This window comes from Lissotriton helveticus, chromosome 2_1 (assembly GCF_964261635.1).
Source record: "Lissotriton helveticus chromosome 2_1, aLisHel1.1, whole genome shotgun sequence".
In the NCBI taxonomy this organism is placed as follows: Eukaryota; Metazoa; Chordata; class Amphibia; order Caudata; family Salamandridae; genus Lissotriton; species Lissotriton helveticus.
In genome coordinates this window covers 1,984,697,404-1,984,722,733 of record NC_136059.1, presented here as the reverse complement: position 1 = coordinate 1,984,722,733, position 25,330 = coordinate 1,984,697,404, and the positions used below count along the sequence as shown (strand labels likewise).

The 25,330-nt window shown below is 42.6% G+C and overlaps 1 protein-coding gene across 3 annotated transcripts in view; it reads left to right on the top strand.

The window, feature by feature from the left end:
- TMEM154 (transmembrane protein 154) overlaps window positions 1–25,330 on the top strand; it is a 316,513-nt gene that overhangs the window by 235,422 nt on the left and 55,761 nt on the right. The window contains exon 6 of one of the 3 annotated variants that reach the window (XM_078676934.1): window positions 6,054–10,617. The exons of the other annotated variants lie outside the window; for them this stretch is intronic. Coding sequence (XP_078533060.1) covers window positions 6,054–6,069 — 16 coding nt within the window. The 3' untranslated portion in view covers window positions 6,070–10,617. Of the gene's footprint in view, window positions 1–6,053; window positions 10,618–25,330 lie in introns of those variants that run through there. 3 annotated transcript variants of the gene reach the window in all.

Below are 25,330 nucleotides of genomic sequence, written 5' to 3'. Positions count from 1 at the left end.
ATAAAATCTTATTAAGAGTAGACCAAATGTGGGACCACATAAGTTGGACCTTAGGACAAAGAAAAAACATGTGAACAAAGTCACCAGGAGTACATGAACAGGACCAACACTTCTTAGTGTCTAACAATTTAAATTTAAACAAATCACAGGGAGTGTAAAATAATCTATTATAAAAAAAATAAAGGGTTTGTGTGGTACTAGCGGAACGAGAGGTGGAATGAAGTTTGGACCAAATAGAATCCCAGGTAAGTGAGGGGAAAGTGTGATTGAGGTCCGATTCCCAGGTAAGTTCAAGATTAGTTTTAGGCCTGTCAGTAAGTGAGGGAGAAAGTAATTTATAAATAGCAGAGGCCTTAAGAGGAACCTGAAAGTTAGGTGGAGAGGCAAGGAGGGGAGGTGAAGAGGATGAAGGAGTATTGTGTAGGATAATAGTGGATAGTTTGGGCAGAAGTTCATGAAAGTGTGTGCAGTATTTGTTAGAGATACCGAAGGAATCACGAAGTGTTGGAAAGGGTAATAAGGAATTATCAGAAATAAGATGTTGGTAAGTGAGAATTCCTTTGTCAATCCATTCCTTCCAAAAGAGCGCACGTTTGCGTAATTTAAGAGATTTATTATACCAAAGTGGGGTATTCATATGAAGAGTAGATGGTACAGAGAATGATCGAAAAAGGGCAAGGGTTAAAGCTTTGGAGTGTTTAAAAGTAGGAGAAAGTAGCTTGGCAGGTGGTTGAGTGAGATTGGAGGCAATAAGGAAGGAGAAGGGGTGAAGTTGAGCCAATTCCAGAGAGCTCCAAGCCGTAGTAGGAGGAGACGAGGATTCAAGAAGAAGAGGCCAAATTTGCTTGAGAGTAAAAGCAGAATGAAAGCGTGAGATATTGGGGAAATTAACACCACCAAGATGTTTAGGTTGTTGAAGACGGAGGAGAGAGACTCTAGCCTTATGCTTATTCCACAGGAATTTGGAAAAAAGACTATTGATAGACTTAAAAAAGAAATGGGGGAGAGAGATAGGAAGCATGGAGAGACAGAAGTTCACAATAGGAAGGAGCATCATTTTAATAGTGGAGAGACGGCCCCACCAGGAAAGAAAAAGAGGGGACCAACGTTCTATAAGAGAAGAGAGCTTTTTAAGGATATCGGAGTGATTAATTTTGATAGTTTCTCTAATAGTGTTAGCATATAAAACGCCAAGACATTTGATAGAACCAGAGTTCCATTGAAAACCAGAACCCTGAAACATGTGAACAAGACAAAATTTATTGAGGGGAAGGACTTCAGTTTTATCAATATTTAGCTTATATCCAGAAACAGAGGAATAATCATGTAATAAAGAAAAGAAAGCGGGAAGGGCAACAACAGGGTTAGAAATGTAAAGCAAAATATCGTCTGCATAAGCAGTAAACTTAATCTCAACATCTTTATAAAGAAAGCCAGAATAGGAAGGGGATTGTCGAATTTTCTCAAGGAAAGGTTCGAGTGCCAGAATAAAGAGAAGGGGGGAAAGTGGACAGCCTTGTCTGGTTCCTCTATGAAGGGGAAAATAATCAGATTGCATACCATTAATCCATATAGAAGTGGAAGGAGCAGAATAAAGCAACTGAACAAATTTAAGAAAAGTGGGACTGAAACCGTGCCAGCGAAGGGCGCCAAACATAAAATCCCAGTTGACACGGTCGAATGCCTTCTCGGCGTTTAGAGTAATGGCAGCCAAGGGACTGTCCATTTTAGCAGAAAGATGAATGATATTAAGAAGGGTTCTAGAATTGTCTGTAATGGATCTTCCCTTAACAAAGCCGGATTGATGAATGTTAACCAAATCGGGGACAATGGAACCAATCCGTAAAGCCAGAATTTTCGCATACAATTTACAATCAGTATTAATGAGGGAGATGGGTCGGTAATTTTTACATAGGGAAGGGTCCTTATCTTTCTTGGGGAGAAGGACTAGCATAGCCTGCGAAAAAGAACCTTTAGATTCACCAGAGGAGAAAAAATGGTTAATTAACTGAAGAAAATGAGGAATCAAGATAGATTTAAATTGAAGAAAGAAACGAACAGTAAAGCCATCAGGGCCTGGTGTCTTATCTTTGGGAAGAAGAGAGAGCAGCAAGAATTTCTTTTTCCGAAATCGGGGCATCAAGAGAAGAGAAATCCAACAGAGGATTAGGAGATTTAGGGACAGAATTAAAGAAAGAGTCTAATTGCTCTGCAGAGGGGGAAGCCTCAGGAGTATAAAGAGAAGAGTAAAATTGAACAAAGCAATCCAGAATTTTGGCGTCGGAAGACTGGAGCGAGCCATGTGAATCCTTAATCGAGACTATTTTCGATTTCTGTTTTTTAATTTTGAGATAATTTGCCAGAGCCCTACCACCTTTATTACGACCACCATATATCTTCGCATTAAATTGAAGAAGCTGATTGGAGGCCGATTCCCAGGAATGTTTATTAAATTGCAGTTTAGCGGAAATGAGAGAGGACAGAGAGTCATGAGAGTTGGAAGTGTAGTAAAGATGTTCTAGTTCTTTAATGCGTTTTAGATAGGAGGAAGCTTGGGATAGCGTTTTCTTTTTTTTACGTGAAACAAAGTCAATAATACAACCCCGAGCAGTGGCCTTGAAAGCATCCCAAAGATAATGAAAGTTAGAGGTGGAATGTAAGTTAGTAGTGAAAAAGTCATCCATGAAATGAGTGAAGTGTTCAATGAAAGTGGGATCAAGTAAAAGGGAGTTGTTAAAGCGCCATCTGCGGGCCTGAGGCGTGGGAGAGGGGTAATCCATATCTAAAATAACTGGGGCATGATCTGAGATGAGGATAGAGCCTAATTCTGAGTTGGTCATAAATTGGAAAGCATGGTGGGAGAGAAAAATATAATCAATACGGGAGAGGGAATTATGCACAGGAGGAAAAAAAGGAAAAGTCCAGAGAGTCAGGGTGGGACAACCTCCATGAATCTATAAGGCCTCTGGAGGAGATGGCTTTGTAAAAGGACTTTTGCATTTTGTTGGGAATGTAGCGAGCTTGTGATTTGCGGTCTAAAAAAGGGTCCATCAATTGATTACAATCTCCCCCAACAATCAAATCCTCATTAGCATTAGAAGAGAGAAGGGAGGAGAAATCATTCCAAAAGGAAGAATCAATGCCATTCGGACCATAGACATTACAGAGAGAGAGATGAACATCATTTACAATGCAATCAAGGAGCAGCCACCTGCCATTAGTGTCAATAGTTTCATTTAAAATTTGAACAGACAACGCTTTATGAAATAAAATAACAACACCATTTTTGTGATTAATAGCAGGAGAGCAAAAAACATCCCCAACCCATTGTCTACGTAACATCGATAACTCTTGAGTAGAAAGATGTGTTTCTTGTAAAAAGGCAATTTGACATTTTAAACGAGCAAGATGAGATAAGACACGTTGTTTCTTGATAGGGTTACGAAGACCCTTAACATTCCAGGAAATGAATCGGAAACTTTTCATATGAGGAGATTAAAGGAAAGTAAAAAGAGAGAGTAATACAGGTAAAAAGAGAGAATACATAGAGAAAATGGCAAGGAGAGAAGGAAACGATGAAGTAAAAAGAAGAACGATGGAAATAGTAGAGGAGCCCAAGTAGAGAGAGCAAAAGGAAAAAGGCAGCAAGGCCATCATAGGATGGTGAGATGAGAAGAAGTGAAGAGATAGAAATGGAGGAGAAAGGGAAGGAATGACTAACATCACAGTGCCAAAAGAAAGGAGGAAAGGAGCAAAGTAAGATGGATAAAGTTGAAAAAGCCGAACAGGGTAAAAAAAGGAAAGGGAAGGAGAAGAAAGTGAAGCAAGAAGGAGGAGAGAGGGAGCCAAAAGCAACCCAAAAGAAGACAGCGAAAAGAAGGACGGCAAAAAGAACTAAGGTGGTTCTAGCCATACAGAACAAGTAACAGAGAAAAACAATGAGGTGAGAGCGGGAGCAGCAATAAAAGACGACCGAAAAGAAGGGAAGAAGTCGAAAACACAGTCCAATGAAAGAGAAAGAACCAAAGGAGAGAGGAAAAAATGCACGGAGAACCTGGGACTGAGAACGACATAAGAACAAATGAAGGAGACTTACCAAACAGATATGCAGGAAAAAACAGCATACTGGGATGACTGAGACGTACGATAAAACAAAACAATGCAGAGGAGGACTTTTGAAACATCAGGAAACGCACCTAAGAAATAAAGGAGAACAAAAAAAGTGAGGTGATGTGAGGAGAAACAACAAGCCATAACAGACAATAAAAGAAACACAGAAAGGAAACAATAAAAGAGAAAAAAAAAAATTAGGAGCTGCTTTGTTCCATGGAGTCCTCTCTGTGGGAGTGGATGAATTTGCGGAGGTCAGCCGGGTCTTCGAAACTGTAGGACCGTTCCTTGTATGTAACTTTGAAAAAACAAGGATGAATCAAGCCATATCTGGCGTTCATGGATCGAAGTGTAGGCCGCGGATCCAGGAATTCCTTACGACGCGCCGCTGTCTGTTTGGAGACATCCTGAGAGAAAAAAAGTTTATGGCCAGACCATATCAGTTACTTGTGTTGTTTAGCTGAGTGAAGTATAGTCATAAGGTCGGAGTGGAGGAGAAAATAGGCGATGATACCACGAGGTTTCGATGAAGTGGAAGATTGTTTGGGACCCAGACGGTGAGCTCGTTGAATATTGGCATCCACATGTTTCGGCAGGCCGAGTATCGGTAAAACTTGTTGTTTCAGGAATAAAATGATGTCCGACCCTTCAGAATTTTCCGGAACACCATAAATACGAAGGTTGTTGCGTCTATTACGATTTTCCAAATCCTCAGACGTCATCTTGAGGACTTGGATCTCTTTGGTGAGGGTATCCACCTTGGCAACAACATCTTGTGCGTCACTGATTTTCTGTTCAACTTCAGTGACCCGTTTATCAAGGTTGGACCACTTATCGTCCAGCCTTTGCAATGTAGCAGTGGTGTCCGCTATAAAAGGGCGGATTAATTTGAGTTCCTCCATTAAATCCTCAAGGGTAACAGGAAGAGGAGATTTGGAGGGAGATGGTGGGTCCTTCTTGAGGCGTTTGCCCACAGGAACAGCGTCTTTGCGTGTAGCGGTAGCCACATTAGAGGCCTTAGAGGCGTATCCGTGCTCCATGATGAAAAGGCCTGAGAGAGGAACAGCTTGAGGTAAAGAAGGAGCGACGGAATATGGTAAAAGGCTGCAAAGTCTTCTGCAGAAAATAACTGAGACTGTGAAAAATGGAGACCACCGTCAAGGAGAGTCAAACTGGATATCAACAGAGCGCAAAAATGAAGAAATGATGCGTGCGGAGGAAGCAGAAAAGCAACTGCGCACAGACAAGTCAAAAGTTGAGGAGAGAAAAAACTGAAGCGGAGGTCCAGCAAGCCGAGGATAAGCAAAAAGGACTCAAAACGACATATTAGATGTCAAATAATCATGGAAGCACTGCAAAATTGAAGGAGCAAAGCCAGGAGACAAGAAGCATCAGCAGGTAGAAAAATAGAATCATTGGAGAAAAAAAATCACCAAAAAACGATGAAAAAACAAAAACAAAATGGCGGCCGTTTCCGAGGAGAAAACATTTGTGTAAATTCTGGCCTCAAAAAACGAAGTAGGCATACAGAAACATACCCAGTTATGGAGGGGCAGTTCCGACGCTCAAATCAGCCGTTTTCGGCAAGAAATGCAGCCCAGAAGCGGTCTCTTCGTATATAAAGCGCCGCCGAAATCGCGGAGCTCAGGGGGGAGCGGCCATCTTGTTTGCCGCGTCGCGCGCCCTCCCAGGTCTCAACAATTATATGCAGCAACATTCACATTTACGGAGTAAAGTGCTCGTTTTTACAGCTACAGTGTCACATACTTTCTGGGATAGGTTAGGTACTCTTCTTTCCCAAGGAAAATAACTTATCAGTGATTTTATGAATGTAAAAAAGGAAAAAGAGGTTGGGGGAAACATGATCATAGTACTGCTAAATTGTCTTGGCAATAGGACTTCCCATAAAAATACTGTTAATGATTTGATTTTTGCTTTTACAGTTGCGATGAATCGTGAGGTGAAATGGTACGGAGTGTTTGGCCAGAAAACTAGACAGAAGGGAGCCCAGGATTTCTGCAGACAAAGCAGCCAGAAACCATGCGCCGCCATCAAAACACATGCCTGGTGTGGTTCTGTATGACTTCTGCGATGACAGGAAAAGGAATCAACGTAGAACCACAGTACTTCCAGGTTCACGGAGATGACGTGTCCATCATCAGGCTTCGCCTTTCAGCGCCCGCTGTTGAGTGAATCCCATACAAATTATTTCACTGATTGTAAGGTTATGTGTATGTCAGCTACAGCGTCCCTTATCTGTAAAGGGACAATTTACGATTGACGTTACCTTTTATTTATTTTGGCTGTACATTTTTCACCTTTACCCCTACTTTCTTTTATTTCTATCACTCCGATTTTGCTTCCTTCTTCTTTCACTGTTACCGTTTCATGCTTTATTGTTAATAATCGCTCTTAGGCTGGGCCTACAGAGACAGATTAAGGGCATAAAGGAAGTATGGAGTGACGGTCCGAGAGTGTTTCGTGATTGCATCTAGACAGTCGCTACAAATAGCATTTCCACCAGCACTTCTAGTCCAAAAAAATAGAAAAAAACAACTTTAAAAAAATAACGTTTTGAAATGATGCATGTGTGGTATAGCACTGGCAAAACACATTCTTCTTTAGATGGCTACATCCACAAACAATATGATAATTATGTGAATGATCCGAACAGAAAATCTCCAAAGGCGGGCTCACAGTACAATCGGTGCTTAGACCATGAAGGTTTGTAAAGAGCCTTTGTTCTAAACCGTTTCCATAGCCCCTGGAGAAAGGATGATTTTATTCGATTCTCATCTGCAACATCGTATAACAGGATTACACAGATTATGATCTGCCTCGCCATCGTGGTGACTTTCTATAAAATTAAACAAAGATGTTAAATCCCAGTGCAAAAGAGCCATTAGAATATGAGTTAAATGATCAAGTATAAGGCCATGTAGTGCCAAAAGTAGAAGAATTGGTCCAGGGGTGTAGCTTGGTCAAAAAGATTGGTGGGGGTGAGATTTAGATTTCCCAACTATCATTCTGGGATATTTTGTTACACCACAATATATGAGAAGCAGGACTTGAGGGGGGCTTAAGGGGCAGTAGAAAGAGAGAAGAGTGTGGATGTTAGGGGCATTGAAAACACAACATTTTCGAACGAATCAACATTTTTTAAAACCTTCAAAATAGGGAAGAGAGAGCGAGTGCATGTGTGTTTTTATCAGTGTGTGCATGTAAAACGTTCTGGTGGAATTGGACAGACATTTCACTATACCGGAATGAAAGCACTTGTACCCAGCTATTTACAACGGAATACATTTTTAGGGTGATGGAACATCTCAAACACCCTCCCTGAAGCTATGCCCCTGGATGGGTTTGGAATGTATAGAGATCAGGCCTCGAAAAGTAGGTGATCTTAAATAGTCGCCCAGACTTCATCACTACCGTCCTTTAATCCTTACACCGTGGGCAGGAGCCAACTGGATGTGGCTGTATTAAATAAACACTAGAATGTGATGGCACACCAAAGATAATGCTACATCCATGTTTATTGTGAACAAATATACAAGAAAAACAAAATTGAGCATAACAGACCACTACCAAAGGAGTTACAAGATAATGCACCCCAAATGCAGCAGAAACAGCCAACTTACAGCCACATGGGGTGCATAAGAAACACCTGGCAAGCTGGGGATCAGTGAATAAGTTGCCTCTTTCAAATGGTTGATGGGCTGAGGGGACAACCAAATTGAGAAGCAACCTCAATGGAGCAGAATACAAATACTCACGGCTTTGGAAAATTTGCAGCCAAATGAATTGCTGTTCCTATTTTTAGGCTATTTCTTGGCTACAGTCTTAAACCCTCCTCCAAAGACTCACCATCTCTTGCTACGTTTACTCGTCATGTTTAATATGAAGCTGGTATTACAATATTTTCAAGACTGTAATAAGTGTTGAAGTTTAGCGTGAAAAAGTCAAAATATTCACACATTTACGGAGGAAGGGATTAATGCTCATGAACTCAAAAATATGTTTTTTGGATTGCCTTAACAGCTGACTATTCAAATGAGGCTGGAAGAGCACCTATTTCTTATATTAAATGCACGACCACAGTTTTGCCATGTGAAAGCCCTGTAAACAAGTAGTCTTACTAGTACTGAGTTGAATTGACTTAATATATTTAACATGGAAAGATGAAAGGAGAAGTGGCTACTGCTGGGTTCAAACTCACTACACAAGATGTCAGCAATATGTGCTTAACTCACAGAGCTATCTTGCACAAGGAAATCTAACATCTGCATAGACTGTGATGTATATTCTCGTGAATCATGGAGTGCCCCCTTAAAATTCTGAAATCTTTACAAATAATTGAGTAAATACTACAATGCATAGTGTGCAGTCACTCCCATCTCAACTGATTATTATCCATTGGTAAACGAATGTAGCATGAAGTGTAATATGAATTTGACTGGACTCTAAGGAAGCTAAAGAAAGTTTGTTAGAATAAGCCTTTGATTGTACTCTGCTAATAGGTTCAATGTGATGCTATGAGCAATTACTCATAATCTTGAAAGATTATGGACGATTGTATTTGGGTTCTTAATGTTACTTTAGTTTTATGCAATGGCTGTACATACATGTGAAGACTTGAAATATATTTTCAACTGAATCTTTATTGAGGTCAGAGACAGTTTCTGTTTTAGAGAAATATATTTAAAACTAAAAGTTTGGAAAAAATCTCAGAAATGTAAATAGACGTTGCATGAAGAAAAGGATGGAGGGAAGGTGGTCCAGAAACGTATTAGACAGACAGAATATACATCAAGAATTAAGACAGTAGTTTCTGTTACGTACAGTGTTTAGCAATGGCAATCCGTACTAAAGCACTAGATAACAAGCATTGGCATAGCCAATAGGTCTTGTCTTTCGGACCTTATAAGTGTTTAGTTATCCAGCACAATATCCTTGGTGCAACAACATCAACTGTTGCATGGGTAAACACTTATAAGGTCCCAAAGGCGAGACTTATTGGCTATGCCAATGCTTGTTTATCTCTTTGCCACTTCTTTGTGAAAATTACTTTTGCGACAATTATTGTGCAACATATTTGTATTTACCCCAACAAAGTCGTTTTACAAAAATTCACCATCACAGAAAACAGTTAATGATCTCGTGCACGACTAGCCATGCATAGAAAACATAAAATTGCTGAAAAAATATGCATGCCTTTGCTATTGCGCACAGAAAAACTCAGAAAAAGATTCAATAAAATGAAAGATTCTGCATACATTTTCCACCTTGGCTCATTGGCTGGGTTCAAGTAAGTGACGTTCATCTCGCCAAGCGGTGACAATTAGTGTAGGAGGGCATGTGTTCATGCGTAAAGGCAAGAATAAACAAGAATGCCCAAGAAACAAACCTAAGACAGAGAATAGTGAACTTTGAAAATCTGTGGCAATGAAAACAAGCGGTCTGCACTTTTCAAGCACTCGTGCTTGTGGCGGCATCCACTTGCGGGAGCGAGTAGCGACGCGCGGGGACCATCTGTTTGGAATTAACGTGGCCGCACCACTGCTCGCTCCCGCAAGGTGGTTGCCGCCACAAGCACGAGGGCTTGAAAAGTGAAGACCGATTCCTGAAGGCCCTCTCCTAGAACAGCGTATGCGCGCTGCCTAGGCGAGACCTAAAAACAAGTTAGTAGCAGCACAGCACATAACTGTTGCCAGAGCATAATATGGCAAGAAACTGAGTTATACACACGTGCATAACGAATTAAAATGGAGGGAAGGGTCTGACTTTGCACAGTAACTTTTCAAATATATTTTGTGCTATGAGTTTTAATTGTTCGTGTAGTGTTTTTCAGCTCTATAATTGCACAGGGAGCACTTAGGCATGCATGCTTGTTTAGTGATAAAGCAATTTTATCTCGGATTGCATACCTGTTGCAAAAATGATGATGAAAAACACGTGCTAAACTGTCAGACCCACAAGATGTTTTATCGTTCCGTAGAGCAAAATGCTAAATGTAATATAATATTGTTATTTAATTGCACATAAGCATACACTGACTAATTTGCATATTTTCTCAATATCTGTTTACGTAATGAGATTTTAATTTAGTTGGGGAAATATCAAGCTTTGTCATTTATTTTCCAAATAAAATAGCAACAATAATTAAAAATTTGTTGTAACGACATACAGCTATTTTAGTGGTTATATTTGACATGTCTGAAACTTAATATCTTGTCACCCAAAATGTTCATTTGGGGTTTTTGATGACTGTTGTTAGATCACAGATGTTGTTTCTGTAACTTGAACTATATTTGTTGCAAACACCTTCATTCAGATGCATGTGAAATAGCGCTGTGATGAAAATAATATGTGTTTTATGACTGTTATTGATCAGTACGTTTTTTATTACCATATACAAATCATGTGGCAAACAAACAATGCAATAGTTCTAAGAACCTTAAAACATGCACATGGTACTGTTTGAAAATAAATACTTTTAAATAATAACTGTCAAAGTTTTGGCACATTTTATATGCTGTAATATTTACTTTTTAACTTGATTTTTATTTAGGGTTGTTTTATTTCAAACATTTACATCATTTGATTGGAGACTCTGGGCTTTTGCTTAAACATTTCTTGGCAGTGTTCTTAGGTTCAGATTTTACAACCTAGCATTTTCATATAGGTATGAATGGATAATTTATTGATATTAATATTTCTTTATTTATGAAATTTTGCTCATTGAAAAATGTTATATCTGCCATTAGGTTTAATGAGATATCAGGTCTCAAGACACGTTAGGATACAGAAGACTGGGAAATTGGAAGAGATAGCACATTGGGCAGTGAGAAATACACACTTGTACCCCTAAATCTTCATTTCCCAGACCCACATGAGCAGCTACAGCCACCAGAGGGCCAGCACAATTAGGCACACTCTGGGTCAGTAGTGGTAAACCACGGATTTATACCCCATCTGTAGAGATTTCCCTTGTTCTAGAAAAGCAGTTGTTGGGGGTCTTCACTATTCACTTCCGTTTGCACTCAGCTAGTTCAATACCTCCACCTTTGTTGTTTTCTCCCCGTTCAGTTCCATATGGTATTCTAGTTCCCCTGCTTTCTTTTTGTGCTTACCTGTTTTATTACCCTCATGTTCATTTGTCTCCTTGTCCGGGCCTTCTCTCCCCAATGCAGCATTGCCATATCGTCTTCAGCTCCTGAGTGGGGTTACGGTTACAGCGTCCCCCCTGCTTGCATTTGTTTCCTTTAAGTCTAATGTCTATGCTATCATGTTAACCCTCTAGTAAGTTGTGTTCCCTCACCAGTAGGTTGGCCTTGATAGACTGTGCCCCAGAAATCCATTCTGGGTTTGCAGAACACTAGTCTGCAGGTGTGTGTCTCTCTCTTTCCCCATGTTCTCCTTAGTCTGGATCTTCCTTGACATATTTGACCCAGTACAAGGGGTAGAGTCGACCTCTTGGGGAAGACGGAGGGATTGGCCTCAACATCCAAACTCTCAAATCACTGTGTTCATAACGGATTGCCAGACCCCATGAAATGGCGTGTGAGGCCTGATCCCCCTGGGCAATGTCACACACAAGGAGCAAGATCCAAGATGATCTTGAAGTTGCTTATCGAGAGCACACATTGTTCCTAGAGAAATTAAACCAGGCAATCAACCCTCCCAGAACATCCAGGAGAAGAAGACTGAATCCCAGTGCATCTTCTAGTAGCAATACCACCCCAGATACAGGAGGGAGTAATCTAGTAAAGTCAAGCAGGAGCGGCGCCTTATGTATCCTCAGTTCTAATGCAACCTGAAAAGTTCACAGGATATCCATATCTCTTCCAAGCATTTATGGCTCAATGTATTTTGCACTTTATGGCAAACCCTCAACAATTTGCAATTGTTTAGGCAAGGGTCATTGTTATGTTACATTACTTGAGCAAAGACACTTTAGCTTGGGTGACTCCCTAAATTTTGAATCAAAGCTCTCTGTTGTAGAGCTGTGGAACATTTGTACAGCAGGTTTAAGCTAGTGCCATCTAGTAGCCATTTCTAGCAGTTAATTGCAGAGGTAGCCTGGACAGATGCGCGTGTAGCAGTGACCTTCGACCAAAACCTTTGTAAAGGTCTAAAGGAGGCTTTTTCTTAATTGTTTAATAGACAAACAACCACTACTGCACTTATTGATCTCACATTACAATTTGATGCCAAACAAATTCAGAGAAGCCAAGACTGATATTAGATTCCAACAAAATATATCTTCCTGTCTCTGTAGATCTGCAAAAGAAGACATAAGTTCCAATGACAAAGCTAGGCATTTAGGGAATAAGTGTAGAACACTATCTACAGAAGAGAAGAATCAGAGAAAAGGGGAAGGCCTTTGTATTTGCTGTGGGGTGTTTAGACAGAGAATCAATATTGTGGGTCAAAATATCATGTCAAGAATATTGAGGACAAACATATCATGAAGGTAAGTTTTTATAGGTAGGTTTACTAACTCCACATGTATGTGCTTAGACGATATATATATTTTCAAGGTACCTAGATGTAGAGTTAAGAATAGTAAACCTATACTTACCTATTTGCATTTACCTTCTCAATATTTTGGTCCTCGATATTTTTGACACGATATTCTGTCCACACAAACTGTTTGTTTCCGATATTCTATCAGTGATTTTATTTTCTTGTACGATCCAACGGGGGTATACCCAACCATGCAGGCATGTGTTTTAATTCTCTTATTTATTGTGTTAATTTTTAGCGATTGTACATTGCAAAAATGGTATATTTTTTTTTCTTTAACATGTATGTATGTGTGCAATCTTTTATGGCAAAGTGCCGAAAAAAAGAATAAAGAAGAAAAAAAAAAAAAAAAAAGAAGAAGATTTTATTAAAGAAGGTCCAAGTCTGATGGGAAGCAGGTGCACTAACCTTGCACATTTGGAATTTGCACAACAAGAAAAGAATATTGAATGAGTGCAGATGTACTGCTGGAAATCTACACCTGATTTAATTTCAAGGTTCATGAATTCCAAAACATGAATATCTTAGACAGGAGGAAATAAATCTTGGATCTCAGATATCCAAATTTGTGAATCAAGACCTTGTATTTCGTTTTCTGTTTTTTATAATAATATGAGTATACATGCATGCATTTTACAGTTTTCTAGCCTTCTGTTACACTGTAGTAAAATGTATTTTAACACACGCCATAGTATTAACTGGTGAATCTATATACTAAGCTGATCATTTTCTTTTCAAATCTGTGCTTACCTTTGCCTTAAGAGTAAACATGAATTTATTTTTGAGATCTTTTTTCTTCTTTGACATGTTGTTGTGCAGTTGGCATCTATTCACAACTGTTGGCTAGTTTATTATGTAACATTTATACTCTGTACTATTGATTTCATGTTGCTACCATTTTAATTTCCATCTCTGTCAGGGGGTCCCCGGCTCGGCCCCGGCCCGGCTAACTGATTCTTCGTCTTGTCAACAGGCGGACTACTGGCCCTTTAAGGATAGCCTCTGTGTTCGTGACGAGGGCCTCCCCTCTGGACCACCTGACTTTTTGGACCAATCTGGTGCGACCTCTGACCTTATCTGCGCAAACCAGGAAGACGCCGTCGCTCTGTCGTGGGAGGAGGAATTGCAATGCCAGGAGAAGCCGAGTGCAGAAACGGAGACCAAGGCGATAGGACCGGGAGTCGGAGGAAAGACGACGGAGCCTTTCGTGAGACCCGGCAACGGAAGCGGAGAAGACGCCAGGACGGAATCCGAGGAGAAACAGACGTCGGCAGCTGCAAAGCCAGGAGGCCAACGACACCGCGGTTCGCCCAGCCACGCGAAGGAGGACGCGTGGCTTTCCCAGGTGCGTGCTTGTTTGCATTCATTCCTGCCGTTTAAAAAGGGAGGGACCGGGTAGGAGACGGTAGAGAGCACTAGGGCACCACGTTGGTTTTTGTATGTTACAAGAGTCACGTTTAGCGTGGTGGTGGTTTTGACTCTTCCCTCACACCCTTCCCCTCTTTCTGAGAAAACGATATACCTTTAAACAATACACTAAAGCCTCGTTGTCTCCTTTCCTTTCATGCGCTGGGGAACCCTACATCGTGCCAAGGAACTAAGCCGAGGACCTAAGGAAGGATCTTGGACATTTGTTGTTTTGTATGACTATGAGGACCAAAGGAAGGGTCCTGGACATTTGTGGGTTTGCTTAAAGACAAGTACCTTTTTGTTTGTTGTGAACTACCCCATTAAAAGAGGCATACAAATCGCCCCCAGTGTTGGCTCCTTCTCTTCTTGTGACCCAAAGGTGACAAGTGGCGAGCCAGATAGGAGTCTTCCATCTGAAAAAAAATGGAGGCCTTAATGGAAGGACAGTCCAAACTGGAGTGGGCAATTGGGAGAGCTAGCGAACAAGCAGACAGTGACAGAGCTACCTTCACTGCGGCTATACAACAACAGGCTGACCACCTCACTAAACTGGCAGAAGGGCAAACTCAATTATTGGCGGTTTTGGGTCAAAGCCGAGCAGCACACCCTCCTGGAGCAGTAGTACCTCTCCAGAAGTACGTCGCAGGGGATGATCCTATTTCATTCTTCCTGAATTTTGAAAGGGCGGCACGGGCCAGTGCCTGGCCAGGGGAGAGATGGCCCTTTTACCTAGCACCTCTCCTAACCGGAGAAGCTCAGGCTGCATACCAGTTGGCGAACAAAGACGGAACAGCCGCTTATGGACACGTGAAGCAGCTAATCTTAGACAGATTGGGGGTTGATGATGAAACGCATAGAATCCGGTTCCGACAAGAAAGAGGAACCCCAAATGACGCTCCTAAGACTCTTTTCTACAAGTTGAAAGATGCAGCAGACAGGTGGTTGAAACCACAAGAGGGTAACATGGATAACGTCATGAATAAGATCTATCTGGAACAGTTCCTTGAGGCATTGCCTTATGGCACCCAGCGGTGGCTCAGACAGCATGCTGGGTTGACTTTAGACCACGCCATTGAAATGGCCAACTCCTATGCTAGAGCCCAAACCAGGCCTGTGTTCCGTGAAACCGAGAAACCTGTTGTCAACAAAACCCCCATAAAACCTGACAAAAAGCCATTTAAAAACCAAAGCGAACCCTCTCCTATAAAGCCGAGACCCCTGAAGGTAGAACCACCGGTCTTTACGGGTCCGCAATGTTATGAATGCGGTGAATGGGGACATATTGCAAGGTACTGCCGCAAAAAGAAAGAAAAAGAAGAAGAACCCATGGAGGTCGGGTATGCTCCTCGTGCCATCCTATATGCACAAGAGACAGGACCAGCCTTTTATGTAAGTGTCTTAGTAGACGGTAAGAAAACCCGTGCCTTGTTGGACTCAGGGTGTCGCCACTCCGTGATAAAGAAAAGCGCGCTGAGCGATTCTTCGGTACTCTTGGACCGTACCGTCCGGATAAAATGTGTACACGGAGATGTGTGTACTTACCCTTTAGCCCAGGTCACTTTAACAACAGAAAAGGGAACCCAAGTACAGTGTGAATTAGGAGTACTACCGGAACTACCCGAATCCCTTCTTATAGGAACAGATAATAAGTGGTTCTCCTCTCTGGTGGCGGAAGTCCTAGGAAAACAGGGTCGAAAGGGGGTTCGGGAGGGACTATGAGCCGAAGAACCGTGGTCCACTGATTCCAACTTCGGGCGGCCCAAATAAACGATGCCTCCTTGGCGACTACTTGGCAGAATGCCCAGGACAATAAAGGCCAGAACCACCTTACCTATCCCTGTTTTATTGAGCAAAACGGCCTCTTATATAGAGTAGGACAGAATCAGGCCACCCCTCAGCTAATAGTACCAACTATGTTTCGTGAGCAAGTGATGTTTTATGCTCATGCACATCTTCTAGCCGGCCATTCTGGTGCAGAAAAGACCACAAACTCCATAGTTGAACACTTCTATTGGCCAGGGGTGTATGCACAGGTTAAGAAATACTGTCAGGAATGCCATATTTGTCAGAAAAGAAACCCGTACATTCCTCCTAAAGTCCCTCTTGTCCCTCTTCCAATTATAGGGAAACCGTTTGAAAGAATAGGGGTAGACATCATAGGGCCTTTACCAAAGTCACATAGGGGGTACCAATACGTCATGGTAATAGTTGATTATGCGACACGTTACCCCGAGGCGTTTCCTTTAAGGGCTGCTACTACTAGTGCCATTTCACAGAAACTGGTGGAATTGTTTGCCAGAATGGGATTCCCCACGGATCTTATAACAGACCAGGGGACACCATTTGTGTCTCGGCTCATGAAACAAGTGTGCACTCTTCTAAATGTGAAACACCTACGTATATCGGTGTATCACCCGCAAACCGATGGCCTAGTCGAAAGGTACAATGGTTTGATCAAGACCACTTTAAAGAAACTGTTGTCCGGAGACGGTAAGCAGTGGGACCAACTGCTTCCACTGGCCCTCTATGTACTAAGAAGCCAATTCCAAAGCAGTCTAGGAACTTCACCATTTGAGTTACTGTTTGGAAGGAACACTATTAGAAATAACCAGAGAGAGCTGGGAGAAAACAGGGTCACAAGACGCTGAAGTGTTGTTAGACTACTCCCAGCAGCTGAAATCCCGGTTACACAAGCTACGGACCTTGTCCTATGAAACGTTAGAGAAAGCCCAAGGTAAACAAAAGACCTTTTACGATAAAGGCAAGAAATGGAGAGAGTTGAACCTAGGAGACTGGGCTCTGGTCCTTCTTCCTACCTCTACTCACAAACTCCGAAAGGAGTGGCAAGGCCCGTTTCAGGTAGTAAGGAAAATAGGAAGGACGACGTATGCCCTGAAGCTTTCTCCTTCTCGAACCCGGATTTACCACATTAACATCTTAAAGAAGTGGCTGGGTTCTCCTCCTAAAAATCTTGTTTCAGTGTCCATAGCTACACCTCCTGCTCATACCATCGAGCAAGCAGTGGTGAACCCCGACCTTCCCGAACCCAGGAAGGACGAACTGAAAGACTTGATGTTGAAACATCAGTCCATTTTTTCAGATCAACCTGGGCGAACCACATTAGCTGAACACCACATTCCGACCATTCCGGGGGTGACTGTAAAACAAAAACCCTATCGGGTCCCCGAAGCCCGACGGGCAGTGATAAAAGAGGAGGTACAAAAAATGTTAGAGGAAGGGATCATAGTGCCCTCTAAGAGTAATTGGTCTTCTCCAGTGGTATTAGTGCCAAAACCCGATGGAAGTAAGAGATTCTGTATCGACTTCAGAGCGGTGAACAAGGTTTCAAAACAAGATGGGTATCCCTTACCAAGAGTCGATGAAATGATAGAACATCTAGGTGAGGCTCAATATATAACAACCATTGACCTCACCAAAGGATACTGGCAGGTGCCCCTTTCCCTCAAAGATCAGGAAAAGACAGCGTTCACCACCCCAGACGGTCTATTTCATTTCACTGTTTTGCCCTTTGGCCTCCATGGGGCTCCTGCTACGTTCCAGCGTCTTATGGATACAGTCTTAGCCCCATACAGACACTTTTCTGCAGCCTACTTGGATGATATTGTCATCCATAGTCCAGATTGGCAGACCCATTTGCAGCATTTGGAACAGATCCTGGGGGCCTTGGAAAAGGCGGGCTTACACCTAAACTCAAAAAAATCACGCTTTGCCTTTTCCCATGTTAGATACCTAGGGTACGTATTGGGGAACGGTCAGTTGTACCCCCAACAAGAGAAGGTAAAATCTATTCAAAGTCAAGGGTTCCCCAAAAACAGGCGGGATCTCAGAGCCTTCCTTGGCTTAGTTGGATATTACCGACGATTCATCCCGCATTTTGCCTCCCTCTCAGCTCCTTTGACAGATCTGTTGAAGAAAACAGCCACTTCCATCCAGTTTAAACAACCCTCCCCCCAAGTTCAAAATGCATTTCAGGCACTAAAAGATGTTCTCTCCTCGTCCCCAGTCCTCATAACACCTGACTTTGACAAACCTTTCTACCTCCAGACCGATGCTTCAGGGGTTGGATTGGGTGCAGTGTTGTCTCAGGTAGATCAGGATGGGAGGGAACGTCCTATTCTGTACTTAAGTAGGAAACTTTTCCCTAGGGAGACAGCCTATCCCACGATAGAAAAGGAGTGCCTGGCTGTGAAATGGAGCATTGAAAAACTTCATTACTACCTAGATGGTCGTCGTTTTACGCTCTTCTCGGACCATGCCCCTTTGCAATGGCTGCAACGGAATAAGGGCCGCAACGATCGCATCCTCCGTTGGTTCTTGTCCTTACAACCCTATGATTTCGAGGTGTGTCATCGAAAGGGTTCTGCTCAGACGAATGCTGACTACTTGTCCCGTTATCCTCTTTCCCCCGAACGGGAAAAGTCTAAGGGGGGGATTTGTCAGGGGGTCCCCGGCTCGGCCCCGGCTGGGCTAACTGATTCTTCGTCTTGTCAACAGGCGGACTACTGGCCCTTTAAGGATAGCCTCTGTGTTCGTGACGAGGGCCTCGCCTCTGGACCACCTGACTTTTTGGACCAATCAGGTGCGACCTCTGACCTTATCTGCGCAAACCAGGAAGACGCCGTCGCTCTGTCGTGGGAGGAGGAATTACAACGCCAGGAGAAGCCGAGTGCAGAAACGGAGACCAAGGCGATAGGACCGGGAGTCGGAGGAAAGACGACGGAGCCTTTCGTGAGACCCGGCAACGGAAGCGGAGAAGACGCCAGGACGGAATCCGAGGAGAAACAGACATCGGCAGCTGCAAAGCCAGGAGGCCAACGACACCGCGGTTCGCCCAGCCACGCGAAGGAGGACGCGTGGCTTTCCCAGGTGCGTGCTCGTTTGCATTCATTCCTACCGTTTAAAAAGGGAGGGACCGGGTAGGAGACGGTAGAGAGCACTAGGGCACCACGTTGGTTTTTGTATGTTACAAGAGTCACGTTTAGCGTGGTGGTGTTTTTTTTTTTCAGAACAAGAGCGTGGTGGTGGTTTTGACTCTTCCCTCACACCCTTCCCCTCTTTCTGAGAAAACGATATACCTTTAAACAATACACTAAAGCCTCGTTGTCTCCTTTCCTTTCATGCGCTGGGGAACCCTACATCGTGCCAAGGAACTAAGCCGAGGACCTAAGGAAGGATCTTGGACATTTGTTGTTTTGTATGACTATGAGGACCAAAGGAAGGGTCCTGGACATTTGTGGGTTTGCTTAAAGACAAGTACCTTTTTGTTTGTTGTGAACTACCCCATTAAAAGAGGCATACAAATCGCCCCCAGTGTTGGCTCCTTCTCTTCTTGTGACCCAAAGGTGACAATCTCAATGTATGAATTGTTTCAATTTGAAAGATGTGGACAAAAAAGTCGACGTTTCGGCCTTGTAGTTGTTACATCCTTAAGGCCATCCTCAGGACAATTCAATCTTTAGAGAGTAGAGACCCCCTTTTCTTGAAGAATATTCGAACAAGAAAAGATGATAGGACCAGCGTTTGTGGTTTCAAAAGACCTTCTCTTGTGAAATATTTGAGCAAGAAAAGATGATGGGACGAGCGTTTTGAATCGCGTCTCCACAGCGTATCTGAAGAAACGGAATTTGTTGGAAATCCAAATTTTTCCGAAACTGTCTCAATCGTGGCGTAGTCTCGCGAGATTTCTTCAGAAAAGGGGGTCTCTACTCTCATCTTTCAAATTGAAACAATTCATACAATTGAATCATTGTTTTAGGTTGTGCAAGATTCATTGTTATTTATTTAGAGTGGACTACAGCACAAGTGGATGTATAGAACAATTCATTTATTTTTAGTCCATTTGTTTTTGATGAATTTTCTTATTGTAACAGTGCCCTTCTAAAACAAATATATATAAAGAGATATTGTTCAACAAACATAATATCCGTGTAGCTTTTCTTCTTCTTGAGTATTTTGATTACTGTGTCCAAACTAATTGGAAAAAACTAATCTTATAACAGGTATTAATTTAATTTAGTTGATCAGAAGCACAAAAGTCTATGTGATCAATTTCCTGTGATTTAATCTTGAAACAATTCCCTTGTTGGCATCTTTATTATATCAAATCTTAGCCCAAGCTCGCAAGGGTTTATTGGGTCACCCACCCCTTCTAAAACTGCTTTCTTAAGAGGCATTTGCATTGTTTACTGCAGAGTTACCAAATGCCCCTAGGTTATGCTAAATGGCAGTATTCTGGATTTATCCTAGTATGGGAGATATGCATGCAAATTAAGGGAGTTATCCTTAGACAATTGAGATTGTGCAAATTCTCTGTGAACCATAAAGGACTGATCCAGTAAAACCAGGATTTAGATGCATAGGAAATTACATACGATTGGTGAGCTTCATTGACTCATTCTTTCCAGTCATCTGTGTGGTGGTGGTAGCTGGTTGATTAACAGATCTCAATGTCTAATGGAGAACAGTAAGACTTCCAGAAGCGAGACATAGACATTGCCGATGGCAAGTCATTTTCGCACCTGGAAACCCATGTAACTAACCATATTGTGTTCAATAATTGTCCCATGCTTACAGCCAAAGGACAGTCTGTACACAAATGGAATTAGCTACTTTTGTGATTAAGTCAACACTCACCGGAATCGTTGCATAGAACTGTTCTTTTTGCATGTATAACATAAAATGCAAAGGGTGGTTCAGGTTGCAAACAATGGAATAAGACGTGCCTTTTCTCAGCTCTGTTGACACCTTCCTTGCAATAAATGATAGTCTCCATTTACAATAGATCCTGGTGTCCCACTTTGGCCTTACTGTGGTCGATGACCCATAAATATCCGGTACAGGGAAATTTGAGATACCTTGGTTCCCAGGATGCCTGCCCGGCTTGACTATAGTGCCAAGCACTCAGCCGTGGAGCCGCTGCCATTGAGGGAGGAGGAACAATAAACAAGTAAGAAAGCCTGAAGGCAGGAACAAATCTATATCGATCCAACACACAGAAAAAACAATAGTTGAACACTTTCCTATTGGGCGGAAGCATATTTATGGTCAATGAATTTGAAAACTTTGTTTTTAACATTCCTCCTCCACAGATTAAAGAAACACTAATAGCATAACAAAGACAACACATTGCATAATACAGTAGTTATTTTAAAATTCATTATTATCTTAAATTCCTTTATAGATACATTTCACCTTCCATATGTGCATGCCATTACTGCAGACATGCAAGTGATCTGTATCATTTCCATATCGCAAACGATAAATCCCTTGTCTCTCAGTGTATGACTTTGTGGATTCGGTGGCATATATATTGTTCCACCTCTTAATCCCCTCAGGAGGTAGTCCGTTTATTAACACGTGATTCTATAAAGGAACTGTTTCTCAAATCCCTTCTTTCAATTCCTTGCTCCAGCTATTGTTTACATCTTACTTTGAATTGTCAGGCTCCTTGTAGCAGAGAGACCAGGCAGGCAGAGGAAATAGCCCCACATGTTGAATGGTGGGTCACTGACACAAATACCCTCCCCTCTTTCCATCCGAACCAGAATGAATGGAGTACGGACTCTGAAGCGCTGTGGAGAGAGCACGCCGCCGGAATAGAGGAAGGTTCCTTTAACTGGGTGTACATTGAGGAGGGGAGCACACCCCCAGATTACGTAGGCCTTACCGCATTGGACAAAAGAGAGGAAGCAAGAACAGCGGCGTGTGACATCACCGTGGAGCGTTTGTCTGTAGTGGAGAAGAACGCGTGGAATACGGAGGAAAAGGAGAAGAGTACCGCGGAGAGGAGACGAGAAACGGGAGACCTGAAACGCCGACCACAGAGGTTGCAGTGCCTGGAGGCCACCATCACTACGAACCGCCCAGCCACACTCGCGGAGGAGGAGTGTGGCTCAGCCAGGTACGGCAGCATGTGTCGGGCTGGATGGGGAGGCGGGGAGACGCAGTGTAAAATTCCCGATTGAGCCAGATACTGTTTGTGGCCACAACTTGTAAATACTTCACCCTGTTGCTCCCGCTCCCCAACATACCTTTTTCCTCACACCCTTTCCCCACGTTCGCTACCTCACTTAGTGTATATAAAGACTGTATATACACGTATGCACCGGTGTCCCCTCACTTCCTGGGTTCCTTTTGGGGTAAGACGGTGAGAGGACAAACAACCTGACCACCATGTTTTCTTTTCCCCATGTCCTACGGTGGAGTAACTGGGGAAGAGGAACCTGTAGGAGACACCTCACGTATTGCCAGGAACCCAAGAAGACCACAGACCGTGATAGCCACTACGGATCCTGCGATATTGGCCCGTGAAAGACTCACACTGAGGAAAAAGAAAACTTTAATAAAAATAAAGCCTTATATCCCTAGATCCAGTCTCCGAGCCCTCCGTTCAACCCAGCCACAACTGGTGTCAGAAGTGGGATTATCCCCTTCCGTCCCATCACCTGAGATGGATCAGCTGATACAGCATTTAATCAAGGGGCAGGAGAAGCTGGAGTGGGCCATTGAGCGCCAGATGACTTCAGCTCAAGCAGACAGAGACGTATTCAAAAACGCTATGACCTCTCAGATAGAAGGTCTCCAAAAAGCTATGAAAGAACCAGGAAGTGCACCCATGGTGGTAGGTTGAGCACCAGTACCACATCCTTCTGGGGTATCATTACAAAAATATATGCGGGTGATTACCCCGATGCCTTCTTGACGAATTTTGAAAGAGCCGCCAGGGCCTGTGGTTGGCCCGAGGATAAATGGCCGTTCTTTTTGGCACCATTACTATCCGGGGAAGGCCCAGGCAGCATACCAGGTAGCTAATGCTACCGGGGATACCCCCTATCAGGATATAAAAACTATAATTCTGGACCACCTCGGGTTAGATGCTGAGGCCTACCGGCTCAGGTTCAGGAAGGAGAGGGGGACTCCAGGAGAGAATCCCAAGACCCTGTTTTTTCGATTAAAAGCGGCCGCTGACAAATGGATAAAACCGGAAAGCAAGAGCAAGCAAGACATAATGGACTGCATATACTTGGAACAATTTATGGAAGCACTCTCCTATGGGACTCAAAGATGGCTAAGGCAGCATTCAGGTTTAACGCCGGCCCAAGCCATTGACATGGTGGCCAATTATTCCCGGGCCCAACCTAGGGCTCTCCCATGGGATACCGAGAAGACACCAAAGACCATAACGGCCACAAAAGGGGAGAAAAAGTACAAAGGCGGAGTCGAACCTCCCAAACCAAAACCGATTAAGGTAGAATTCCCTTTAATGAAGGGACCCCAGTGCTTTGACTGTGGAGACTGGGGTCACATTGCCCGACTGTGTCCTAGAAGAAAACAAACGGAAAAACCCATGGAGGTGGGCTACCCCCCAAAGGCAGTGATGTATTCAGCGGAGATGGGTCCTTCCTTCTACGTACATGTCATGGTCAACCACAAGTGGGTCAGAGCCCTGTTGGGTGCAGCCAGTCCGTCATACCATACTAAAAGCGTTAGTACAGACATCTCAGTTGATCCCCGACACCCTAGTATACATTAGATGTATACATGGTGATGTGAAGCCTTACCCCTTTGCCAAGATAACTATACACCCCTCAGGAAGAACCCCTTGTACAGTAAGGGTGGGAGCAGCGGAATCTCTACCAGAAGATATGATCCTAGGAGTAGATAATCCTGATTTCTTATCCCTATTCCAGAAAGAAGTTAGGGAAGTAGAAAAAATGCAGAAAAACACTAGGTCAGCACTTATAGCATCTGAACCTTGGGTCTTAGACCGCAGCTTTCGCTTCGCTCAAGCAAACGATAACACCTTGTTTAATGCCTGGGAGCGGGCCCATGCCTCCCTGAATGATCCCACCACCCCATTCCCGAGGTTCGTCATAGATAATGAGTTGTTATATCGAGAGGGTTATTAAGGGGAGCCATGTCAGTTGCTCATACCTAAAGTATTTAGGGAGCAAATCCTCTTTTATGCCCACACTTATTTAACATTCAAAAAGGAGGAAGTGACAATCCACTTCCAACGTAGAGCACAGCTGTGGACTAACATGTCTCAGAACAAATTCCTGAAAACGCTTGTTTGCAAAGTTCAATATATTATATATTATGTCATGAATCAGGTCATAATCCTTACAACCGTAGAAATAATGATGAATGTTATATGTTAAATCAAAGAATCATGTACAGCAATACAGCAATACAGAATTTCAACAATTCCAAAAAATGATGTCAGTTTCAAAATCAAATATATATATATGCACTGTGTAAACGGTAACAACCTATATACAATACAATAACAAAGACAATCCCAATGCATTTCGGGTTCAAAAGAAACCCTTCTTCAGGGGAAAAAATGTCAATGAAATGTAACTTGATTGAATCAGGTGAATCTTCCTCAGGAGTCTACAACACAACAAATATGCGTATGAGAGCCAATTTGGCTCAGTCTTACAAATATTTACATACAAACCATGCAATGAAAAGCTAGGATTTGCACTCAGGAAAAAGAAGTAGGGAAGAGAGAAAAAAAGATCCGCCACCCAAGGTGCATATGGTAAAGATGAAACTCAAGGTGCAAAAGTATAGTGCATATATACAACAGTCACATCTACCGCCTAGTTCATGCACTGCCATGTGAGAGATGTACCACAGTGCTAGGTGTAATAAAAGGTCGTAAATGTCGTGTGAAAAATGAAAAAAGTGGAATAGGTATCAGTTCTTACCCCTCTCAATAAAACCTCGTACTTTCTAACGCTGAAAGATAATGATAATGATGGAAGAAACTGAAACGAATTGCTTAAAAAAGCTGAATTGCTACGGTAGCTGGTTCTAAGAAAATGGGTCTTACCAGGCAAAATATCCTATGGTAGATATGTGGGACCTTGGGTGTAGAATTCACTAAGAATTTACCAGTGTTTTCATCAATGGTACCTGCGGTTACAGCAGCTGTGATGATGTCAGTCAAGAGGATTAACATTTCGCTCGTTGGGTCTTGTTGTAAAAGGATATATGTTTTCTCATCCTGTACGTGCAAGTCAACCTGTAAGTTGTAGTATTCAGTATCAAGAACAACCAGGACTCCACCCTTATCAGCCGGTTGAAAAGTGATTGACCTGTCTTGTCGTAAGGCATTAAGAATATGAAGTTCTTTGTGTGTCAGGTTGGAACGAGCTGGTTTTTTATATTCAATATCCTTCAAATCTTTTTTCACTAGGAGTTCAAAAGTATCAAGTGATTTATGCGTGATCGGTGACATGAATTTGCTCTT